The 21,218-nt window shown below is 47.4% G+C and overlaps 1 protein-coding gene across 1 annotated transcript; it reads right to left on the bottom strand.

Annotated features, from left to right (window-relative positions):
• Positions 1–14,114: 14,114 nt before the first annotated feature.
• On the bottom strand, positions 14,115–18,147 carry pcdh8 (protocadherin 8). Its single transcript, XM_053878139.1, has 4 exons — positions 15,774–18,147; positions 15,605–15,675; positions 15,242–15,375; positions 14,115–14,582 (listed from the first exon to the last, which is right to left on the bottom strand). Exons 1-4 carry the CDS (start codon positions 18,102–18,104, stop codon positions 14,245–14,247), a joined length of 2,874 nt encoding a protein of 957 aa, XP_053734114.1. The 5' UTR covers positions 18,105–18,147; the 3' UTR covers positions 14,115–14,244.
• Positions 18,148–21,218: the final 3,071 nt, after the last annotated feature.

Here is a 21,218-nt window from a genome sequence, read left to right as displayed (position 1 = left end):
AAGGTCTGAGGACTTGTGGATAGTTTTCCCTCAGTTGTCCTCTTGTGTCTCTCTGAACTGTGGCACTCTTATCATGCCAGACACTGCAGCATCTGATCTGGAGAGTGAAGTTTTGGAGTGTTTTTAAGGGCAAGAGTTCGGGAACACGCTTCCCCTCTTCCTTGTTTTCCCATAGTTTTTGCAGCGAGAAAAAAAAACAAGTGTCTGCCAATCCAACTGGGCATGGGACTGTGTGTTTCTGGTGCCGATCGACTTTCACACTTTCCGCACAATAGATCGGCTGGATACCGCGGTCACCCAGACGCTGCCAAAGTGTGGGCTTTTTGGAAAACACAGGCTCTAATTCAGCGCTGCTTAATGAGAAGCGAGATTGAACCCCTGGGCTGATCCTGGTCGGCTTCCAACTCAGAGGACACCAAAGTGAATGTTTGATCCTCGCTCAATAAAAATAAGCAAGCGGCAATATGCCGCGTGTCTAATTTGCAGATGAAGCATCGAATTAAAATGTCAGCGACTGGTTGCAGGACGCGGTCGCCGCGGTGTTTCTCCTGATTGAATTTGTGTCGGGAATGATGCCATTTCCGAGGAAGGTGCAATTTGCTCGACGGCATTACAGCCACAACACCGTGTTATTGGGTTGAACACTTTTCCGTCATGTTAATGTCGGGCGGGGAGGAAAGACACGCGTGCCACTTAGCGGGGCGCGAATAACCCACATCGCTCACTCCCAATTAGCATTAGCTCGCGCTGTCAAGTGACAGCAAACATGTTCATAAATACTGCAGCGACATGAAATAGGAGGGGAGCCACCCGCAGACGGAGAGTCTGTCAGGCCCGTGCAGATGTGGTGACATCAGCAGAGCTCTTCCAATTACTTCAAGGTTAACCCTGAGCCACTAATAACGTCTGGGAGCCCGAGAAACAAAACATTGTTAGCTAATTACATGAGCAAGCCATTTAGACTGATTGATGCAACATATTATCCACTGCTCTCCTTCTCTCCCGCCGCCCTCTCTCTTTATTCATTCCTGTCTGCCTCTGCCTCATTTTCTCCTCCTTGTAGAGGCGAGTAGCATCAAGGCTTTGTTCCATTTGGCAGCTGTCTCCACGACGGCCGGCGCTAACACGTCGCGTGCGAGACGGCAAAACAAAATCAACTGGCTGAGATTCATCATCGGCCGCCAGACCAAAGCTGGAGCGCAAACTGACGTGACACCCGGATTGAGAAGTGGCTAGTTGTCTCCGTGCTGAGGGCCACAGCCATCTGCGCCGGGGCCGCGCCGCGTGCTCGCTGACGCACTAGCACGCCGACGACTTCAATAAATACACGTCTCCTTGACAAGATGAAGCAGTGGATTGGTTTTTAGTTGCCACCCACAAACGGCTCAAAGTGAGATCGCTTATATTTATTATAATTATTATTGCCTCTTCTGTCACTGCTCCACAAAAGCGCGCTCACTTATGCATGGAGGCACATTTGTTATTTATGTCGTGGTAACAGATCTTCCTGCCTACCCGGCTGCTGGAGATTTGTTTTGTATTATACATGATCATAAATATGCTCAACAGCATTTTGAATTAATAATCCCAGCAGTCCGATGTGTCTGCAATGGAATTCACACTTGCTTATGATCTGCCATCTGATATGCTGCGGCTCCAACACGACGCTTAAATTATTTTGTCTGTCCCACTCCTCTGCAGACTTAACTGTGAATGCTTTGTGGCCGTGTTCACATGAAAACGTCTTTTCTGCTCTGTTGTTTTTTTAAAGACAGAAACGATCGGCCTCTGCGCAAGACCGCAGAGTAAGGTGGGGAACTGTTGAGGTGGTGGCGGCTACTCTGTAGCGTTGACACAGTGGTGGTTTGGTCGGACGTGACCATGCAAAACCAGTGCCTTCAAATGGTTCCACTCTGGACCAGGTGTCCAAGAGGCGACAGATGAAGACACAGAGGTGCCATTGGGAGATCAGAGTCTCTCAGAGGGAGGGAGGGTGTGGAGATGAAGCTAGGGAGGACAGATGGAGAGGGGAGACATGGAATGTTGAAGATGAAGGGTGAATTCCATTTCCTTCCTCAATCCTCAAAACCAAGGGTTGAGGAAGATTTTGTTCCTTAGAAATGGGACACTCCTGAATGCAGGTTCTTCCTCAGCCTGTTGGGGGCAGCGTTATGCCAAAGTGATGTTCCGTCTGTTAATTCAGAAGAAGAAGACGAAGGGGGGGAGGAGCTAGAAGAGTTCACGCGATCAGCCACACTGCCGTCTGCTGCGGTGTTGTCTTCATTACCGCTGAGATATAAAATAAATAAGCAATGATGAGATAAAAATCCCTAAAATGGTTCATGAACGAAGATAATACAATGGTTTTTGTTATTTTATATCACCGTTGACAAAGAAAATACATTTATAACTCGGTCACTTTGTTTTCGACGCCATCTTTGAGGCCACGCAAAGGATTCTGGGCATTCTTCGATGCTGTGGAGGTCACTGAGTTCCTCAATCTAACGTCCTAAGAATCGGGACAGTCCTCGCTCCTCGCGAGAACACGCATTTTTGAGGATTGAGGTTGAGGATGAAGGAAGGAAATGGAAAGGACCTGAAGAAGAGGAGGAGGAGGAGGACCAGGGAGGTCCATGATGAAGATGTGGCTCATGGGGAAGAGCTGAAGAAGGAAAGTCAGGTGGACCTGAAGTTCAGTTTTCCAAAAAGACTTTGAAGCTCCAGTGAGTAGTTTTCTAAACTAGGCTGGTGACCTTGGGTTATGAGCCATTTCGTCTTCTTTTGGGATCATTATTATGATCGACAGCATCATCACACTAGTCATTAGCTCATGTTGATGTCGTTCTTTATGCTCCGTGATGATGCCGTTGATTATCATACCTCCCCGCACTTTTAGTATAAAACTGAAGTATAAAGATGCAAACAGGTCATCGTCATGACGTATTTACCAATATACAATATGGCATGTACATCTCACAGTATGTATGTACACTGAAGTATGTACGCTGAAGTATGTACATGTATGTACAGAAATACTTTTATAAAAACAAAAAACCAAGAATTCTTTACCGGCTTCGAGCTCCTTCTGCTGGATGTCATACTCTGATACTTCATGCATGATCTACAATAAAAAACACATAAGCTAGAAGCAGTGCTGGAAAATAGTACCATTTAAAAACAGTTTCAACATTTCATTGAACTGCACATTTGTTAATGCAGCAATTTGCCGATCTGTGGGTAACGTGCGGAAGAATCAATAATACTGACGTTTTGCCGCCCAGTGTTGATGATGTACTTCTGGTAGCGTAAAAAGTTACGCTGTATTGAACCACCTGACCAAGTGAAGTGTGCTGGCTTTATTTTGAAGTCTGGGCGTGTTCACTCTGGTGGGTGTTTTTCTGAGGCAGCTGAGTTTGACAGAGGTTTTTCTGAGGAAGTTTGGTCTGACAAATGACGGAGGTCTTCCTGAAACCTAAGGATGTCCTAAAATGTGCACCGTACACGGAATTACTTCAGTTTTTCTAACCGTCATCATCATCATCATCATCATCGTCGCGTGAACATTTCAGCTCATCATAAACAGTCGAATCTCATCCAGCAATACAAACTCTTGCCACAGTCAAACACGTTACTAACGTCGAATCACTCGCGGCTCCACCGACACTGTCAAAGGATGGTGGCCTATCATCTTTGTCAAACAGTGACAGAGCTTCAGAATCACCGGGTTCCAAATTATTATTTTCATTCTCTGGTTCTGCCCGAAAAATAAAAATGAAAAACAGTGGGTGGAATATTCTTGGCTCACACAGGAACGTCGGCAAGTTTTTCTTTCGTTGCAAAACTTGCTTTTGACTGACAGAATTTAACAACTGTGGGATGAAAATGAGCAAAACTCAAGTGCTTTCAGGGAAACGCAAGTGAGCGAAGAAGATGCAGTGATAGCACCTGAAGGCTGGGATACTCATGTGCGCTGCTTTCTGTTTTCATCCTGTTCAGATGAGGATCCTCATGTTGACCAAGGCTCGATTCCACGGATCATCTTCCATCCTTGACTTGGCCTTAGAATGAGCCAGTGTTTGTTTCAGTCTATAGTCAATATTGGTTAAATGTCTTGGCTTAATTTGACCTCTATTAATGTGAACAATACATGTAATCCAGTCAATAATTCTGCTCACATGACACAGAGATTGAAACGGAGCAGAGTGGAGAGCAGCACTTTTCATTTCTGCTTGTCATTTTCTTCGGTCTGTAATTTTCTTTCATAGCAGAAGCTGTTGAACAAGAACTTGCTCGTCGCTTTTGAGAATGATTTTCTTTTGAGGTTTGATTCTTTTGTTTTTGCGTGTCGCGCCTCACCTGTGGCTCCGATGCCGACCCAAAATGCCCAGAACTGAAAGCAGTCTTGACCACAGGAACCAAGAGTCTGAGCCCCAGGAAGTGGACTGGTCAGATGGACCATGGGATGGTGTGTGTGTCTTCTATGGCTATACCTCTGAGGACCAATTCTTGACCAAACACTGTCTTAGTGACAACCATATGACTTTGTGGGGACCATTTGGCTGGACCCCAAGAGGTTAAGCCTCAGTTTGAGAGCTAAACTTTCAAAATAACTGGGTGATTCTAAGTGGGTTTCAGTTTGCTTCAGAGTCCTGGTTCAGGTGAGCCATGTGTTTTGGTTGGTTAGGTTTAGAGGGAGAGGCTGGGGAAAGGGTAATGGCCATGAGAGGTCCCCACAGGGACAGAGATACAGAGGTGTGTGTATATAGTTGAGCAGCTCACGCCTCTCACTCTTCAAAACAACTTTAAAGACTCCTGAAACATGTTCCTCTTCTGTAAAGCCGGAACATCTGCTGTTGTCCACCTGCCTCTGTGGTTCTGTGGGGACGTCACCTGCACCCAGCAGCTCTTTCGCCAGCGAGTAAATCACGTCACTCCAGTATTTGCATCCATCATCAACAATAGATTGTCAACCCTGATTCACAGCCTTCTGCCACTGATCCCCTCCTCCTCTTCCTCCTCATGTGACAGCACTGTTCAGTGGTCCGGGTCCAGCAACGTCGAGGCCAGAACCATGTCCGGTGATGGCCCAATGAAACGTGCAGGGCTCTGCTGAAATGACATTCCAGCCGCATCACAGTAAACAAAAGTGCAGCTCGCAGATGTAAATGATGTTTGTCAGAGCGCTAATGCTTTTGAGGTTGCACAGCATGATGTTTCCCCCTAGTGGTGCAACAACTGAAATAGGCCACGTAGACCTGACGTCTGCTTTCATCTGCACTTTCATTTAAACACACGCCTTGTTCTCTCTGTAGAATTTCAAGTGTTTTTTCCTCCTTCAGATGAGGTGAGATGTTTCCTGCTGCAATCATGAATAATAAACCGGGTCCAAGAATAATACATTCCACAGTTGTTACATAAAGAAAAACATTTGAAAAATAGGTCTTTATAGATTGGCTTGATGCTGTGTCGACCTGGACCTGTGTTGGGTGTGATGGGTCTGAGCTGGAGATGGTTCATCTGAACCATCAGACTCAGGTGTCCTGCAGTTCTGTTTGACTCCTTTCCCTCGACTTCTTTTCCTGTATTCTGGGGCGACTCTATCCAAGCGGCATCAGCTCACTGGCAGCGTCACCTCTTGTTCATAACTGAGCGTAAACTTCATCCTCAAATGACCTGGTGAGGTTCGCCGTCTTCAAACTCAAATGGAGCTCCTCCAGACGCAGTAACTGTTTGGGTTTGGAAGCAGGTGCTGGTCTGGAGCTGTCATGTGCCGCGTGATGGACGGGTCCCTCGTACGGTGGCTGGGAAGTGCAAATCACTTTCAGGAACTTTTCTAACAAATTCACAAACTCTTGGAAGAAATGTACAAATCACGAAACACACTGACAACATTTCAAGCAAATTCACAAACTTCTTCAGCAAACTATTTTTTTCCTGAGTTTATAAGTGCATGTGAATGTGTTTTGAGAGTTTGTGAATTGGTTTATACAGTTTGTAAAAGGGAGGAAACATCTTTCTGCATATAGTCGACTCCCAATGGTGATACCTGCCCATTGGTACAAGTGGAACATTACAGCAACCACTGCCGGATCACATCTGTAATTTGGTCCCTACTTTTCCGTACCATTCTTTGGAAAATTTGCATACACTGAAAACACATTGACAAACTCTGGAAACACGTATACACACTCTGAAAACACATTTACAAACTTAGAAATACACACAGAACTCAGACAAAAAAGGTGTGTTTGTTATGTAAATGCATTTCACCATTTGTGAATTTGTTCCAAGAGTTATTTATTTTTGTTTTATTTCTTTATGGCTGCAACTCAGCTGGTGTGACCTCCAAACATGGGGAATGAGGAATCCTATTGAGCCATCGGTAGAAATGGAAGGCAGTCAGTACATGGCAGGTCAAACAGCCTACTTTACTCTCTCGCTCCCGTCTGAGCTCATGTCGCAGGGGCAGCAGCTGCACTTAAGAGGCCCAGTCCTCCCTCTCCTGAGAAATCCTCCACAGAACACTGCAGGTCAGTGGACAGACATTATCCTCCAGGCGTTTCCAACATGTGACCTGTGGCCTCCTGAGTCGGATCATCTCACCAGGGAGACGTCCAGCTACCTCTATCTCCACTTTCTGCTGTCTCTGTGGGACACTTGTAGCTTGATCTTTCCCTCACCACTCCAGATAGGAGCATCCTGTCTTGCCCCCGACGGGCCAAGGCAGTGTCCTCTCACTCATGAACAAGATGCCTCATCTCCATTTCAAACCTGCTCACAGATAAAGGTCACTGATCCCCAAAGGCAAGAGCGCCACCACCCCCTCCATCTGGAAACACAGGTGCATCTGAAGTGCTGACCTACAGGTGGAGGAGGAGGAGGTGGAGGAGGAGTTCCTCCTCGCAGGGAGGTGAATCACGTTCCTGGCGGCTCAGCTCAACAGGTTCTTCTGACACATCTGGCTCTGTGGTCGTGACTGGGACCCGAGACCCCCACTTTAGCGGCTTTGTGCTGTCATGCGCCCCAGCATACGGCATCATTTGGCAGAGAAAGAGAACAATGTTCCCTGTGCAGATGATCGTATTCAAAGGCGTCTTGAATGATTTGCAGGAAGCTCCGACAGCAGGCGAGAACAGCCAGCCTGCCTTTCTTCAGAGGTACGTTCTGCCTGCTTCCACCTCTGACGCCGGCGAGTGACGGCTGGTTGCCAAACACTTTGACTGTGCCATTCTGACACCAGCCACACGGAGTCAGTCCAGCAAAGCTTGGAAGATGGAGGAGGGAAGGATCGCGGCGAGACGGCAAATTACTGCGCTGCCCGAAATCCTGAATTAGAGCTTTAAAGGTGATGATTATTTCCGTGCCGGAGTGGAACATGCCTGATTAGAGGAAGTCTCTGTGGGTTAGTGATCACTGAGCCGAGGAGGCAGCAGGGTTTAAAGAGACAGGGCCAGAGCAGCAGGCGCTTTGCTGGGGTCTGAAGTGCAGAGAACAGATGCTTTTTAAATCATTCCATTTATATACTAAAGCGTTTGCTGTACAAACATTTCATTGGACAGGCGGTCCTCACAAAACAGAAATGTGCCTCTTCGTCCAAGCCCCGCCTTCCACCTCGACCTCAGCTCCCAGCCACAACTTCCTTGGCCGCGTCCTTGAACCCCTGACGTCCTTCACGTCACACCTGCTTCCATCCCATCGACTCGTCCATCACCTTCCCAGCTGCTGCGGCTGTGACAGGCGAACAACGCTTTTTACTGCGTTCCTCAGAGGAGATGAGGTGGTGTCCTGCAGCTTCTCTGCTGTGATGACTGACAGCGTGGAGAGGAACGTTGGCTCAGTACAGTAAATGAAGAGGAATATGTGAAGCATCCGCAGTACAATCAAGGTGTGGAGAAGCAACTTCAGCACCAGCCTCATGGTGAAGACGGCGAGCACGTAAACCCAGATGTTTCCAGTATTTATTCACATGGTGACTATTTATTTCAGTTTGTATACATTTGTTTTCTCTGAAACAGACCTGGTGATGGGTGAGTTATTGGCTCGGGGCCAGAGGCAGCGCGTGGCCCTGGGGCCCCTCAAGGCCCGGTCCTGGCCCCATCTGTTAAAGCGCGGTGATGTGATTGAAGCGCTGTCTGATTTTCCCCTCCCCACCGTCCTCCCAAAGTTGCAGTGTAAATGTATTGGCCGACACTATTTCTGCCTCTGAACAAACTGTCAGGTGGGAAACAAATGGCGCTATTTGTTCACACCAGCCCCCACAGTTGTGCACATGCAAAAAGTCAATATCCGCGCTTGGCACCTCAGACAGAGATGAATATGAGATTGGGCTCTTATGGAGCGGCGGGACACTCTGAGAGGCTCCGTCTGTCCACAGCAAGATACGGGGGGATTCGTCCTGAAAACGCCAGGAGACGGTCATGACATCATCGAGGCTAGCAGTTAGCCACCTGTCAGAAACTAACGCGGCGACGGCCGGTGTGGGTACCAAACAGAGGTACCACCTACCTGCCGCGGAGTGATGACGTCAGATCCGACATATTCAGTATCTTCTTTTTTAATGTTTTAATGAGCCAGAGGAAATTGAAATAAAGGGTTTCATGGCGCTTTCTACCTCATATGTAGCATTTATTTCCACAAAATACGATGTTTGTCATCGAATGGTTTACGAAGTTTATGTTCTTCTCCACAGTCTGCGGAACAACGCGTCGTGATTGGCCGACACGTACGGAGCTTTGTTTTTCTCTTATATCGCACAAGAAATCACAGTAGTCTCCACAGTACGTACTAATACACATGCAGATACATATGTTTATTCATTTGCCGGGTGGAGTGTGCATCTATGAAGGAGTTTTCACCCCTGCCAAATTGGCTGAACCACTCGTCGTAATATGAGTATTTTTATTTATCTCCACCTGGCAAATTAGTAGAAATGTAACTGGAGGTGGATACGTGCCTACTATAGAGTCTATTGTGATTTTTGTGCGATATAAAATAATGCCTCGCACATGTCAGCCAGTCACGCGCGTCTTTCAGCTTACGTGGAAGTGGTGGGACCGAACCTTCATAGATGCACACTCCCCTACCCCCTACCTACTGTGGAGACTACTGTATTTTCTTGTACGATATCAAAGAAAACAAAGCTCCGTACATGTCAGCCAATCACGACGTGTTGTTCCGCAGACTGTGGAGAAGAACGGGACGTAAACTTCACAAACACTCTGATGACAAACATCGTATTTTGTGGAAACAACTGTTATGGATGTGCCATGAAATCATTTATTTCAATTTCCTCTAGCTCATTAAAACATGAATAAAAAGATATTGAATAAGCCGGATGTGACGTCATCACTCCGCTGCAGGTCGGACACACTGGGTACCTACACCGGTCGCCCTTCGTCGTCCAGCTGCGGCGCCGGCCTCCGAGTCCATCCCCGCAGGCCGCCAATAGACAGACGGATGTTTCACTCCAAACTGTGCAGATGAATACACCTCGTGGCACAAACTGCCAGGTCAATACTCAACTATTTGACCTACAAGACGCATATAAAGCCATGATGAAGGGAACTGTATCGTATTGATTGATAAATGCATTTTCCCTCCGCACGCAATTGGCTATCTGTCAGAGCGCCGCACATCACCCAGGGCACAGATATGACCTTCTTTCTTATTGCCTACATTTGGCTCCACACGGCCTTGAATTCTTCGCACACGCCGTATCTTTGTAAAGTTAATAACCCAAACTCCGTGACCTTGGTGCCTGAGAGCAGTGAATGAGACCAAGAGAATGGTGGATTAATGGATCATGGAGTCGGACACCTTTCCGTGTCACTGCTGTCTGCCGTCCGGAAAGGCTGATGGTACGTCACGTAACTTTATTGATAGGGTTGGAAGTGACGCTCTCAGACAGGTGGCGCTCTGGTCAGATGAGGACCTCCGAGGTGAAACAAAGTCTTGACTGTTTCACACTCTGAACAGAGAAACACGGTCCTCTTGGTGATCTTGAAACCTCCAAACAACAAGCCAGGATCGGAACAAAAGTGTTGGACTTGAAGCTTTTGCGCTGTGGATTTGGGCCCTTTCTTTTTTTCTTCCAAAATACTGAGTGGAACACAAAATGCTTCAGCTGGTCAAAGAGCTTTCAGCATCTCCAGCTGTGTTGGCTACGGCCGATAATTCAAAGCTCCAGGACAAGACCCAGGACCTGGTCCATTTGTGTTCACACCACAGATTCTTTTATTCATATTTGTTCGCCCTGGAACCCGGTTTCATGTCGTGGCAGTGCTGCAGTGTCTGAAAACACTGGATGGACCGAAGGCCTGACTGACACAAAGCTCTGTGTGGACGGCGTCTCTGAATCAGATTCCAGTGTGAGGCTTCTCAGGAGAGGGAGGCCTGGGCCTCTTAACTGCAGCTGCTGCCCCTGCGACATGAGCTCAGATGGGAGCGAGAGAGTAAAGTAGGCCACCATCAGGCGGGCGGGAGGCAACTTTGACCTGCTTGGATAAACAGCCATGTATTGACTGCCTTCCATTTCAGTCGATGGCTCACAATACGGTTTTTCTCAGACGCTCTGGTACATTTCTCGAATCATCGTTGCTACTGGCAAAACGGTCCATTTCTCAAAACACTTAGTGCAGCTTGCGAAACACCATGAATCACCTGCATAATCCCGTCTCTCCTGCTCCAAACCCTCGGTATCACTCAAGAGCAGATGTCTGTGGCAGTGAACACGTCTGAATTTCAAGGTCCCCTGTATCGTTTTGTGTTTGGTGAAATGTTGCCAGTACAACAGCGTCTCTTGATGTCAACTATGGCCATAGTTTGAGTGGTTCTTCATGAGCGGCTTCTGCTTTTGCCGTTTTTCAATTGGTAGCAAAAAGCAGATTCAAGCTGTTGAAGTGGATAGAGATCACTCGCTTGGTATTAGCATCAGAGCAGTCAAAAATATGTTTCAGAGCTTTAACCATCGTAATCCAAATGTTGGGTTAAAACAAATAAATCAGTGTATAAAAAAAAAAAAAAACATTAAAAACCAGGTGGGAAAAATCAATAAATTAAGTAATATCAATAAATAAAGTAATGAACAAGCCTTTTGTTTTTTGGCCAGTATGGGCTTCCATACAAGCCCCGCATCAAGAGCAGAAAACAAGCAGAAGACCTCACTTTACCCCTCTTCCTCCTCCATCCAGACAGTCCCAACTGTGGATACAGATCGATCGCTTGGTATTAGCATCAGAGCAGTCAAAAACATGTTCAAAATTTGCAAGAATTATTTGAAGTTTAAACATCGTAATATCAAGTTTGGGGAGAACAGCAGCAAATAAATAAATCAAAAAAATAAAAACTAAAAAAAATATTTAAAGAAGGTGGGAAAAAATGCCTGAAATGTTTGGAAAAAATCAATAAACAAATATAAATAAATAATGTAAGGCTGTTGTGTTTTGGTTTCAGGGTTCATTTAATTTTTTTCTTCTGGTTTTATTGACTTTTTTCTTCTGGTTTTTGTTTTGGCCGGGATGGGCTTCCGTACAAGCCTAGCATCAGCAGCCCAAACAAGCAGATGACCTCACTTAACCCCTCTTCCTCCTCCGTCCAGTCAGTTCCGACTGGTCCAGTCCTGTTTAGCCTGCGAGTGCTGCGCAGCAATAGACACGTCCCCGAGTCCTTCTTCCTGAGCGGCTCGTGCTGTGGCCGTGGTTCATCCGTGGCCGTCCCTTTCCCCGGCCAGCCATTATGCCGGCTCTGAGCTGACCTTTCTGCTACCGAGGGCAGAACATTGACACGGGTGCACGTGAGAACATGCGACTCATCGCGTGAGGGACGCGGCGTTCCTGCCGCAGCACGCCGCCTGTTTACTTAAGTGTTGATGAGGAGCGATATTAAATCAGGCTGCTTCGTTTGATGTCGCTGATGAACAAGAGCTTTGGCATTTCCCGCCGGATCCGTGCCCTGACTGAGAGATGCGTTTCACTTTATTCATGGCTCGCTGACAGACGGCCTCCTCTGCAGCCAGAGTGTGTGGCCAGGAGTTTCCTCCAACATGGCCGCATCCTGGTGACCCCGCGACCTCACACTCGTGGTGCGTTCAAGGACCTCTGCTCTGGTGCTGGGAGACTAATAGTTACTCTCATGTAGTAGTGAAATAATTTATTGGACGTCTTTCTTTCTTTTAATTTCATTCTTACATCTTTATTATTGTGGTTAATTCTGTATTTTCTCCTGTTTGTTTTCTTTTCTGTCTGTTTTTTGCCTTGGATTATTCCATTTTCATTTGATGTAACTGATTATTATTATTTATGCCTCAAATGGAGTATCATCATGCAGCTGTGACTTCCTCTTTTGTTTAATATTATAGTATAATATTATATAATAATATAGCAACTGAAAGTCGTCACAATAAAATAAATAATAATAATGGCCCTTTATTGTTATTATTATTACCCTAAAATATTTTAAAGTAAAAATGAAATTTAAATTGCATGAAACATGAAAAATGAAGACAATTAAATTGAACATGAATTTCATGTTATATATGTATATATCTCTATTTCTGTATCTCTATATAGATATAGAAATATATCTGTATGTAAATATAGATGTAGATATATAAAATCTGAAATAATGAATGGATGGATGGATGGACAGAGTTCAGTTCTAGTTCAGCATGGAAAACAGAGTTTGATTTAAGTAAAGTAAATATGTATCAAGCTTCTGTATGGAAGCAGAAGCATTGAAGTGTATTGTTCAGTTCGCCGTCCGCACCACAGGAATTGCAATCTTGTCATTGTCAGGTCCTATTTCACAGATCCGTCTCCCACGACTCTCGATTTTGTTGCTTTGAGCTGGAGCATTGATACCAAAAGTATGACTGGAAACTCTGATTTCCTCCCCGTGTTTGAACCTTTGCATGCAGCTGAAGTGCAGAGCGGCGCGGAGGGTGAAGCAGGTGCTTGTTCTGCTGAAGGCTTCAAACTGCAGCGAGCTTGGCTGATGAATGCAGCCCAGCACTCAAAACAGTCACTTGACTTATCAAACCGCGCTGAGATGGAGTGTTGTGTTCAATTGCTGTTCCACCTTTAATATCTTTCCCTGTTTTCAGAAGCGCACGAGTTTTTCATAGCAATTTTCCCCCTCGGAGCAACAAATTAGCTCCCTGCCCTGTTTTGTTTATCAGACAGATGAATAATTCAGAGGCGCAGAAGCAGGTGTGACAGAAAGTGGCAGGATTTTTGCTGGAATCACGGTTAGAACTATATTTTCCACTTGAGTACAAGCACCTCTTCTCTTATTTGCATTCAAGAACCTCAACAGAGAAGCCTGTGCCAGTTCAAAGCCGGTCTCCCAGGTAATGGAGCAGCTTGAGACTTTAAACATCTTATTATCAGTGACTGGATTCTTGATCATGCTGATCTGGAGTAGGAGGACGACTTCAGTGGGTTTTAGCAGCTCTGACGGCAGTCGAGCAGCAGCAGCAGCAGCAGCAGCAGCGAAGGAGCCGGCTGTTAGTCATATTCAATATTTGATGTTCGGTTTGCACCCTCTACACCGCGTTTCTCGTGAGAGCAGTCATTCAGGATTAGAAGCCTCGTGTCAGTGTCCTGGTATTTGTGCTGACTGACATTGATCCACGGATGAAACACAGTTGGGCTGTAAGACGGAGAATCCTCCCTGTGGACAGGTGAGCAGCTGACTGGTCTTCCTGCAGGTGATGAAGTCCACTCACTGCCTTTGTCCACCAAACTGCCGCTGAGTCAGAGCCACCAATATGATGATTCCAGAATATATTTTGAAAAACATTCTGTTCTCATCAACAGATTTTTTTTTTTCTTTTCACCGAATGAAACATTATTTGAACGTAGATGCTCAATTGAAGTAAATCTGAAAATTAGATGTGGAAATGAGCATAATTCTATTGATGGAATTCTGTTTAAATTAATAATAAAGAAGGCAAAGATACTGTAGCATTATTTAAAAATACATGAAAACCACGTTGAAATTAGGCTTAAAATTCAAGTGGACTTTCATATGTATGTTTTTATTTTGTAAAAAAAATATATTATTATTATATGAATTATAACAATAACATCAATAACAATAAGACAGAGACGGCATGATAATATTCAACAAAAAAAATAATTTATTGTCGCTTCTATATACAGCATTAATACATCTACACATCTTTGTGCTAAAAACAGCTGTATTTACACACATATTTACATCAAGTGTTAAAAAATAAATTACTATTTAAAAGATAGTGGCGACCTCCAGCCCTGTGGCCACCGTGACGTAGTTGGGAGTTTGTTTCTGGACTTGGGAACCGTCTGCTTCATAATGGGGGAAGTAGGAGGGCAGGGTGCCGGTCCTGGAGAAGGTCTGCACGCTGCTCCTGGACAGCGGGCGGTTGGTGCCGTAGCTGGACTCCTTCCAGGAGTGGGCGTAGCTTGGCGGGCGGTTGAAGACCGGGGACGGCGTGTAGGCCACTGTGTAGGCCAGCTCTCGGGGGGGGCGCAAACACTGGGCAGGAATGGCGCTGTACGTTCCCAGGCAGTCTGTGGAGACGCTGTCCGCGGTGCTGGACACGCCTGAGCAGATGAGCGGGATCGTGACTATTATGACTCAACACATGATCAAGACATAAACCGTATTTAGATAGGAAAAATAATGTGACACATTGATGGTGGCGATGTTTTTTTTTTTTGATGAAAAACAACTCACAAAACACGGCAGTGATGAAAATGGCTTGGTTCATGTGGGACAAACCTAATTATTTATTTTTTTAATTCTTTTTTCTTTTCATTAAATACTGAAAAAAGTGAGACATTAATATTATTCTGTTTGTAAAATCTGCAATAAATAAATATTAACAAGCAAATAATGAATATTGAATGATGGTACATGCCTTATTAAGACATATAGAAAGAAAATGTGCTTTTAAAAAAGTGTGATCCATGAAGACAAATATGACTAAATAATTGGGGATGACTTAACGCGAATAGTATACATTTTATGATTAATTCATTATCATTCATTTTATTTTATTTAATACCTGAATACAAATAAAATTATAGACAATAAGTGGATTTTTAAGTAAGAGTAAATTTGATATTTTTATATGGTTGAAATAAATACAATATATAATATATATTATAATAATATAAATATATAAATACAAATATAAGTGAAAAGGATATATATTTTTTTTACTTTGTAAACTAAAATGATGACGGTGACGAAGACTCACTCTTCATCCTGGGGTGGAAGGTGCTGAAGCTCTTCTTGCCGCCATCACCGCTGACGTCCGAGTCGCTGTCGTTGAAGTCGCTGTCCCCTTTGCCGCTGTCCTTCACGCTCAGCTGGTCGTTGTTTCCGATGCCGCTGCAGATACAATCAGCAGATACAGTTGGAGCCAGCAGTGCAACACATTAGCTTGATTATTGATGTGTTTTTTTTGTCCCCGTTCACGTGGAGGCCCGATTTCTTTGCCACCCCTCTATAACCTCATTTCACTGAATTGCCAGGAGCCACCACGGCGCACGGGCTGCATGTTAAACGCCTGGGCTGGAAGTGAAGATCCTATCGGAGCGAGAGCGTCGAGTTGTCGTACCTCACTTGCAAGCAGTATTTGTCACTTTGCCACACAGACGCCGGTTGGAAATGCTTTGAGGGCAGGAACATCTAAGAGAAGGAACAGAGAGAGCTCAGTTTCCATTCCTGGCACGGAGATCAAGGCACAGCATCATCTGCATATGAAAATAACTCCAGCTTTGACTCACCTTTGTCTCCGAGTCTCTGCTGCGCTCTTCGTACAGGCAGGAGTCGTCCAGCGACGAGGAGGTTCTGTCGTGGAAGAAGCCTCGCGGGCCGGTGTAGATGTTGGGCTCGGTGGAGCCCAGCATGGGCAGGGGCCGGCTGTCGAACAGGCTGTGGCACACCTCTCTCTTGGCGGCGCCGCAGCTCAGCTTGCAGGTGACCACCACCGCCACGATGGCGATCAGCAGCAGGGCACAGCCCCCTCCCAGCATGACGATGGCCACCAGTGACCCGTCCATGCCGAAGGAGCCGTCGCTCGACTGGAGCACGATGACGGCCTGGTCTTCCGCCGAGTCCGTGATGATGAACCTGATGGTGGCGCTGCTGGACAGCGGCGACCTGCCGTTATCTCGCACGGCGACCTTCAGCTCCAGCACCTCACCCATCTCGGCCGTCAGCCACTGCTTGAGAGAAATCTCCCCACTGTCTTTTTGGATGGTGAACAGGTTCTGGTCCCCTTGAACGATCTGGTAGGAGAGCTGACCGTTGACGCCGTCGTCCGCATCCTCCGCCGAGACGCGCAGCGCCAGGTAGGAAGCCGGGGCGTTGAACGGAAGCGGGATGTCGGCCGAATCGTTGAGCAGGACGGGGAAGGTGAAGTACGGGTAGTTGTCGTTCTGATCCACCACCCGGATCCTGATGGTGGAGGTGCTGGAGAGAGCCGGAGAACCTCGGTCTTCTGCCTGGATGGTGACCTCGAACTGCTCCAGAGTCTCGTGGTCCAACGACCGCAGCGTGTACAGGGAGCCGGAGTGAGAATCGACGGAGACGTAAGTGGACACCGGGGATCCCCCTGGCATGTCCGAGTCCAGCAGCTTGTAGGAGACTTTGGCGTTCTTGCCGGCGTCGGCGTCTCGAGCGACCACGGTGGTGATGTACGACCCCGGGATGTTGTTCTCCATCACCGACACTTCGTACAGAGATTTGCTGAACAGAGGAGGGTTGTCGTTCTCGTCGGTCACGCGGATGGTGTACTGCCGGACCGTCTTGAACGGCGGGCTCCCTAAGTCCTCCGCCACCACCGTCAGGTTGTACTCGGGGACCCTCTCGCGGTCCAGCACGGTGGAGGTGATGATCATGAAGGTTTCTCCATAAGCCTGCTGCAGGGTGAAGTGCTCGTGCCCGAGGAGGCCGATGCGCACGTACCCGTTGGAGCCCGAGTCCTTGTCCGTGGTGCTGATGAGAGCCACGAAGCTCTCGGCCGCCGCCGCCTCGGTGATGTAGGCCACGCCGTCGCTGCTGGAGGTCATGGGCTTGATGCTGATCTCCGGCGGGTTGTCGTTCACGTCCACAATCTCGATGGTTATTTTACAGCTGGAGGGGATGGAGTTGGTGCCCAAATCGGAGGCTTTAATGCGCAGCTCGTACGACCTTCTCTTCTCGTAGTCGACCAGAGACTTGAGGGTCACGTCCCCGGTGTACGGGTCGACGTGGAAAATGCGCGCCGCTTCTGAGGAAACCCCGTCGAAGGAGTAGATGACGTCCCCGTTGATGCCCTCATCCGGGTCAAAGGCGTGAACTCGCAGAACCCGGTGACCCACCGGGGCGTCCTCGGCCAGCTCCACCTTCAGGGAGCTGTGCTCGAAAGTCGGGCTGTTGTCGTTGGAGTCAAGGACCTTGATGTACACGGTCATGGAGCCGGATTTGGCGGGGACCCCTCCGTCGGTGGCGGTGACCTCCAGCGTGTAGAAGTCCTCCACCTCCCGGTCCAGCTCCCTCACCAGAACCAGCTCCGCCACCTTCACGCCGTCCTCGCGCTCTCGCACTTCTATCTCAAAGTGAGTGGACTTGGAGATGTTGTAGCTCTGGATGTAGTTCTCCCCCACGTCCTGGTCCAGGGCCACCTGGAGCGGGAACCTGGACTGCAGCGGGACGTCCTCCACGATCTCCAGCTGCGTCTCGTTGCGCGCGAACACCGGCGCGTGGTCGTTGATGTCTTTCACCTCGATCTCGACGTGGATGAGCTGGAACTTTTCCTGAGAGAAGGCCACGATGTCGAAGGCGATGAAGCAGCGCGGGGATCGGGGGCAAAGCCGCTCCCGGTCCATGACCTCGGCCACGCTCAGAAGCCCGTCCGCCTCCCGCATCTGGACCACGGACGAGTTGCTTTCTTGCATGAAGCTGAACGACGTCTCCTGGTCCTCGGCCGGGTCGATCTTCAAGTCCGCCGACAAGTTTCCAATCTCCGTCCCGGGAGCGTCCTCCTCGTAGGTCACGTAGCGAGTGGTGGTGGCCCCAGCGGAGCAGAGGACCAGCGCGAGCACAAGCGAGAAGGGTGCCGCTCTCAGAGCCATGGTGACGCGCTCCCGCAGTGACAGACAGCGCGGCCCAGATGACTCATCAACAAGGCAGGCGACTCACTGCTGACACCAGAGCGATGACCCGCTATAAAGCCCCGCATATGCAAATCAGCTGACCCGCCGACCAATGGCCTCGCAGAGGGCCACCAAAAGGGGGACGTTTGGCACCTCACCAAACTGCTGCGCTCCTGGGGCAAATGTGCGCCATCAAACGGTCGCATAACGTGTGCTCACGTTTGGCTTCCTGGACGCAGTGATGGCCCATGTCTCCGGGAGTTGTTCACCTGTGAGATCAGCTGAGATTCATAACAACACTTTGTTTATTATGGCGGGTGAATCATCGTCTGGGGACCGAGTTTGGCTCATTAAAACCCAAAGACAAAGTACTACCATGAATGTGAGGCCGGTCCAGCACAGAAACTACTTGTATTTAAAGTTGGAGCAAGTCATGGCACGGATCTGTGAAGAGCGGCTCCATCACCACTAGAAACCACGTTGCAGAACAAATGCGAGGCTTCGTTTGTCTGTGTGAAGATCTTCTCCCCCTGTGACTCCAATAATGGATTTTGATCGTCATATATTATCTGATCAAGCTGCGCGCCAGTAAAGATTTGTGCGCTTGTATCCGCCGTAATTTCCCAGCTCGGGATCAATAAAGTAAATCCATCTGTCTGGATTAAATCACAAGCTATCATGGGAAGAGTTTGTCTTGAAATACCACTGAATATTCTGATGTTTTGTTCAAATGAATTGAAGATGAAGTTCTGTTTTTCGCTATTGAGTGTTGCTGGAGCAAATACTCGCTTCAAAGAGTCGAGGTTTACTTCAAAATAAAGGCTGCTTATGAAATATGTAAAGTCATATTGAGGGTGGGTCCGGTGGGAATGGAAGTAAGTGAGTACTGGTGGTCATTGATGTCGTAGTAGGTAGTTGCAGTAGGATCAATAGAAAAGTATCAGTAGCAGTGACGCAGTGGTAGCAGTTCAATTTGTATTGGTCCTAGTAGGTTGGTGCGGGCAGTAGTACAAAAACAAGAGTTGTACCAGTGGGATTATAATGTATTTAGAGTGGTAGTAGTTGTCTGTATTGATAGAATAAACAATAGCAGTAGTGGGAAAAGTAGCTCTTGCTGCTGAGGTAGTAGTAGCAGCAGCAGCGTGGCATTTGTAGTGTTGATAGTAGTAGCTGCAGGAGGAGGATAGTATCTGTAGTAGTAGTAGTGGTATTTGGCACTACCTGTCGCAGTATTGTTCGCAGTAGTCAAAGTAGCTACAGAGGGAGCAGCTGCTGGAGTAGTATTAGCTGGTTTTACTATGCATGAGTAGCAGTAGTACAACTACTATGCTAGTACTAGTTGGACTTGGAGTATGTGTTAGTAGCTGTTAGCAGCTGATGTTGTCGTAGTACTAGCAGTCGGTCTCTACGACTGATTTTGTCATTCAAATTGACAGATAAATTTGTGGATTGTATTCCGCCTCACACAATACCTCAGAGCTGAGCGGCTCAGACGTGTATTTGTCCTTCATGAAGGCCAACACGTCCACCAGAGTGAGTCTCAACGTGCGTCCTGACTGACTCACGCGCGGTCATGATGGACGGACGGAGCTGCTTCACTGAATGGTTTTTAAATATAATCTGACACTCAGTCTGTGGGTGGAGACGCATCATGAAAACATGACCTTGTCTGGCGAGGCCCCGGGCCCCGCCCCCCTTCACAATGGCCCTTTGTCACGTGTGAACTTGGACGGCTGCAGCGCTTCCTGTCCCGATCCTCCTCTGACTCTCAGCCCGTCTCCTCCACTTGTTAGCAGAACGTGCTAATTGTATTCCTTCTGAAGCGCAGCTCACTGCTGAAACACACTTGTGGACTTCCAGCGGCAGCCGCTCTCCAGCAGCGCCCCGGGGTAATTGACACGAGTAGCTGCCGTAATGGAGGTTAAGCTGCCCGTAATCATCTCGCCGTCTTTGTTCCCTCCAACAATGCGGCGTAAAGTTTATCTGGAGAAGTGGATTGCTTCCAAATATACATTGTTTCTGCCGCAGAAATGCCTCCAGCGCCGCGCGGCCGGGAAACAATGCCTGAGAACACAATGGCGGATTTGTGAATTCCGACGAGAAATTCATAACAAGACTCACTTGACATGTCTAATTTGACACCGCTGGAGTGGCGCACGTGTTGCCAGGACGTGTTTCCCCCGTGACTCGGCATGAGACCGAGGTGGGTTTGTTGTTCGTTCCGGGAAGCTAATGAGCGCATACATTAGCTCCGCCATCTTTGATTTGATTTGACAAGGAAGCGCACGGAGAGACAAAAAGGCATTTCATGTTTGTGCAAAACACTTGACCTCAATTGTGTTTTGTTGATCTGTTGTGCAAATGTTATTATTAGCAACGCCAGCGTCACCTGAGCTGGTAATGACTGCGATGAGAGGAAACGCTCCTCATGTGCTGGTGGCTGCGCTGCTCCACTGGCAACAGCATGACTGGTACCACCATGAAGACTGGCAGCAGATGTGTTTGGAGTAGTAAAGCTTGTAGTAGCTGCAGCGGTTGTAGCAGTCTAACTTGTAGTACTCTCACTAAGAAACAGTCACAGTGAGAGTAGTGGTAGAAATAACAACTGACATGTCAGTTTTGAAGTGTTAATATGTAGTACTTGTTGGGGTGGAAGTGTTAGTGGTAATGAAATAGAAGTGCTGGTACTTGGGTTAGTACTATAAGACAAACTATGAGCAGTAGTACTATCAGTACTGGTATCAGTGCTGTAAAAGTTCAAGTGGTGCTACCTAGTGTTTGAAGTATTTTTGGAGTATAGCTAGTACTTGTGGGGCATCATAGAAGGAGATGGAACCTGAGCAGGCAGTAGCAGCTGTTCCTGTATTTGAAGTAGTGGTAGTGGCCTGTTATTAAGTTATAGTTGTAGCAGTAGCAGGGCTAGTGGTCACAGTACTAGTGAGAATAGCAGCACAAGCATTCACACGAAGTATTAGTAGGGATGCAAGAAGCTGCAGTGTTGCTAGTAACAAACAAAAGTAGCAGTGTAGCAGTACCAGTTAGCAGTAGTCGAGGCATGGTAGAAGTCAGAGTAGTGACGGTAGTAATAAATGA

The sequence above is a fragment of the Synchiropus splendidus genome, chromosome 10 (genome assembly GCF_027744825.2).
Source record: "Synchiropus splendidus isolate RoL2022-P1 chromosome 10, RoL_Sspl_1.0, whole genome shotgun sequence".
NCBI classification, from domain to species: Eukaryota; Metazoa; Chordata; class Actinopteri; order Syngnathiformes; family Callionymidae; genus Synchiropus; species Synchiropus splendidus.
Note: the sequence above shows the minus strand (reverse complement) of the source record. Positions and strands in the feature narration are given on the sequence as shown.

Bases quoted from the DNA above. Each gene is read 5' to 3' on its own strand.
- pcdh8 (XM_053878139.1), bottom strand. From the start codon at position 18,104: ATGGCTCTGAGAGCGGCACCCTTCTCGCTTGTGCTCGCGCTGGTCCTC. The intron at 15,676-15,773 runs GTGAGTCAAAGC...TCCTTCTCTTAG, and splicing joins GCAGAGACTCGGAGACAAAG to ATGTTCCTGCCCTCAAAGCA. The intron at 14,583-15,241 runs GTGAGTCTTCGT...TCATCTGCTCAG, and splicing joins CTTCCACCCCAGGATGAAGA to GCGTGTCCAGCACCGCGGAC.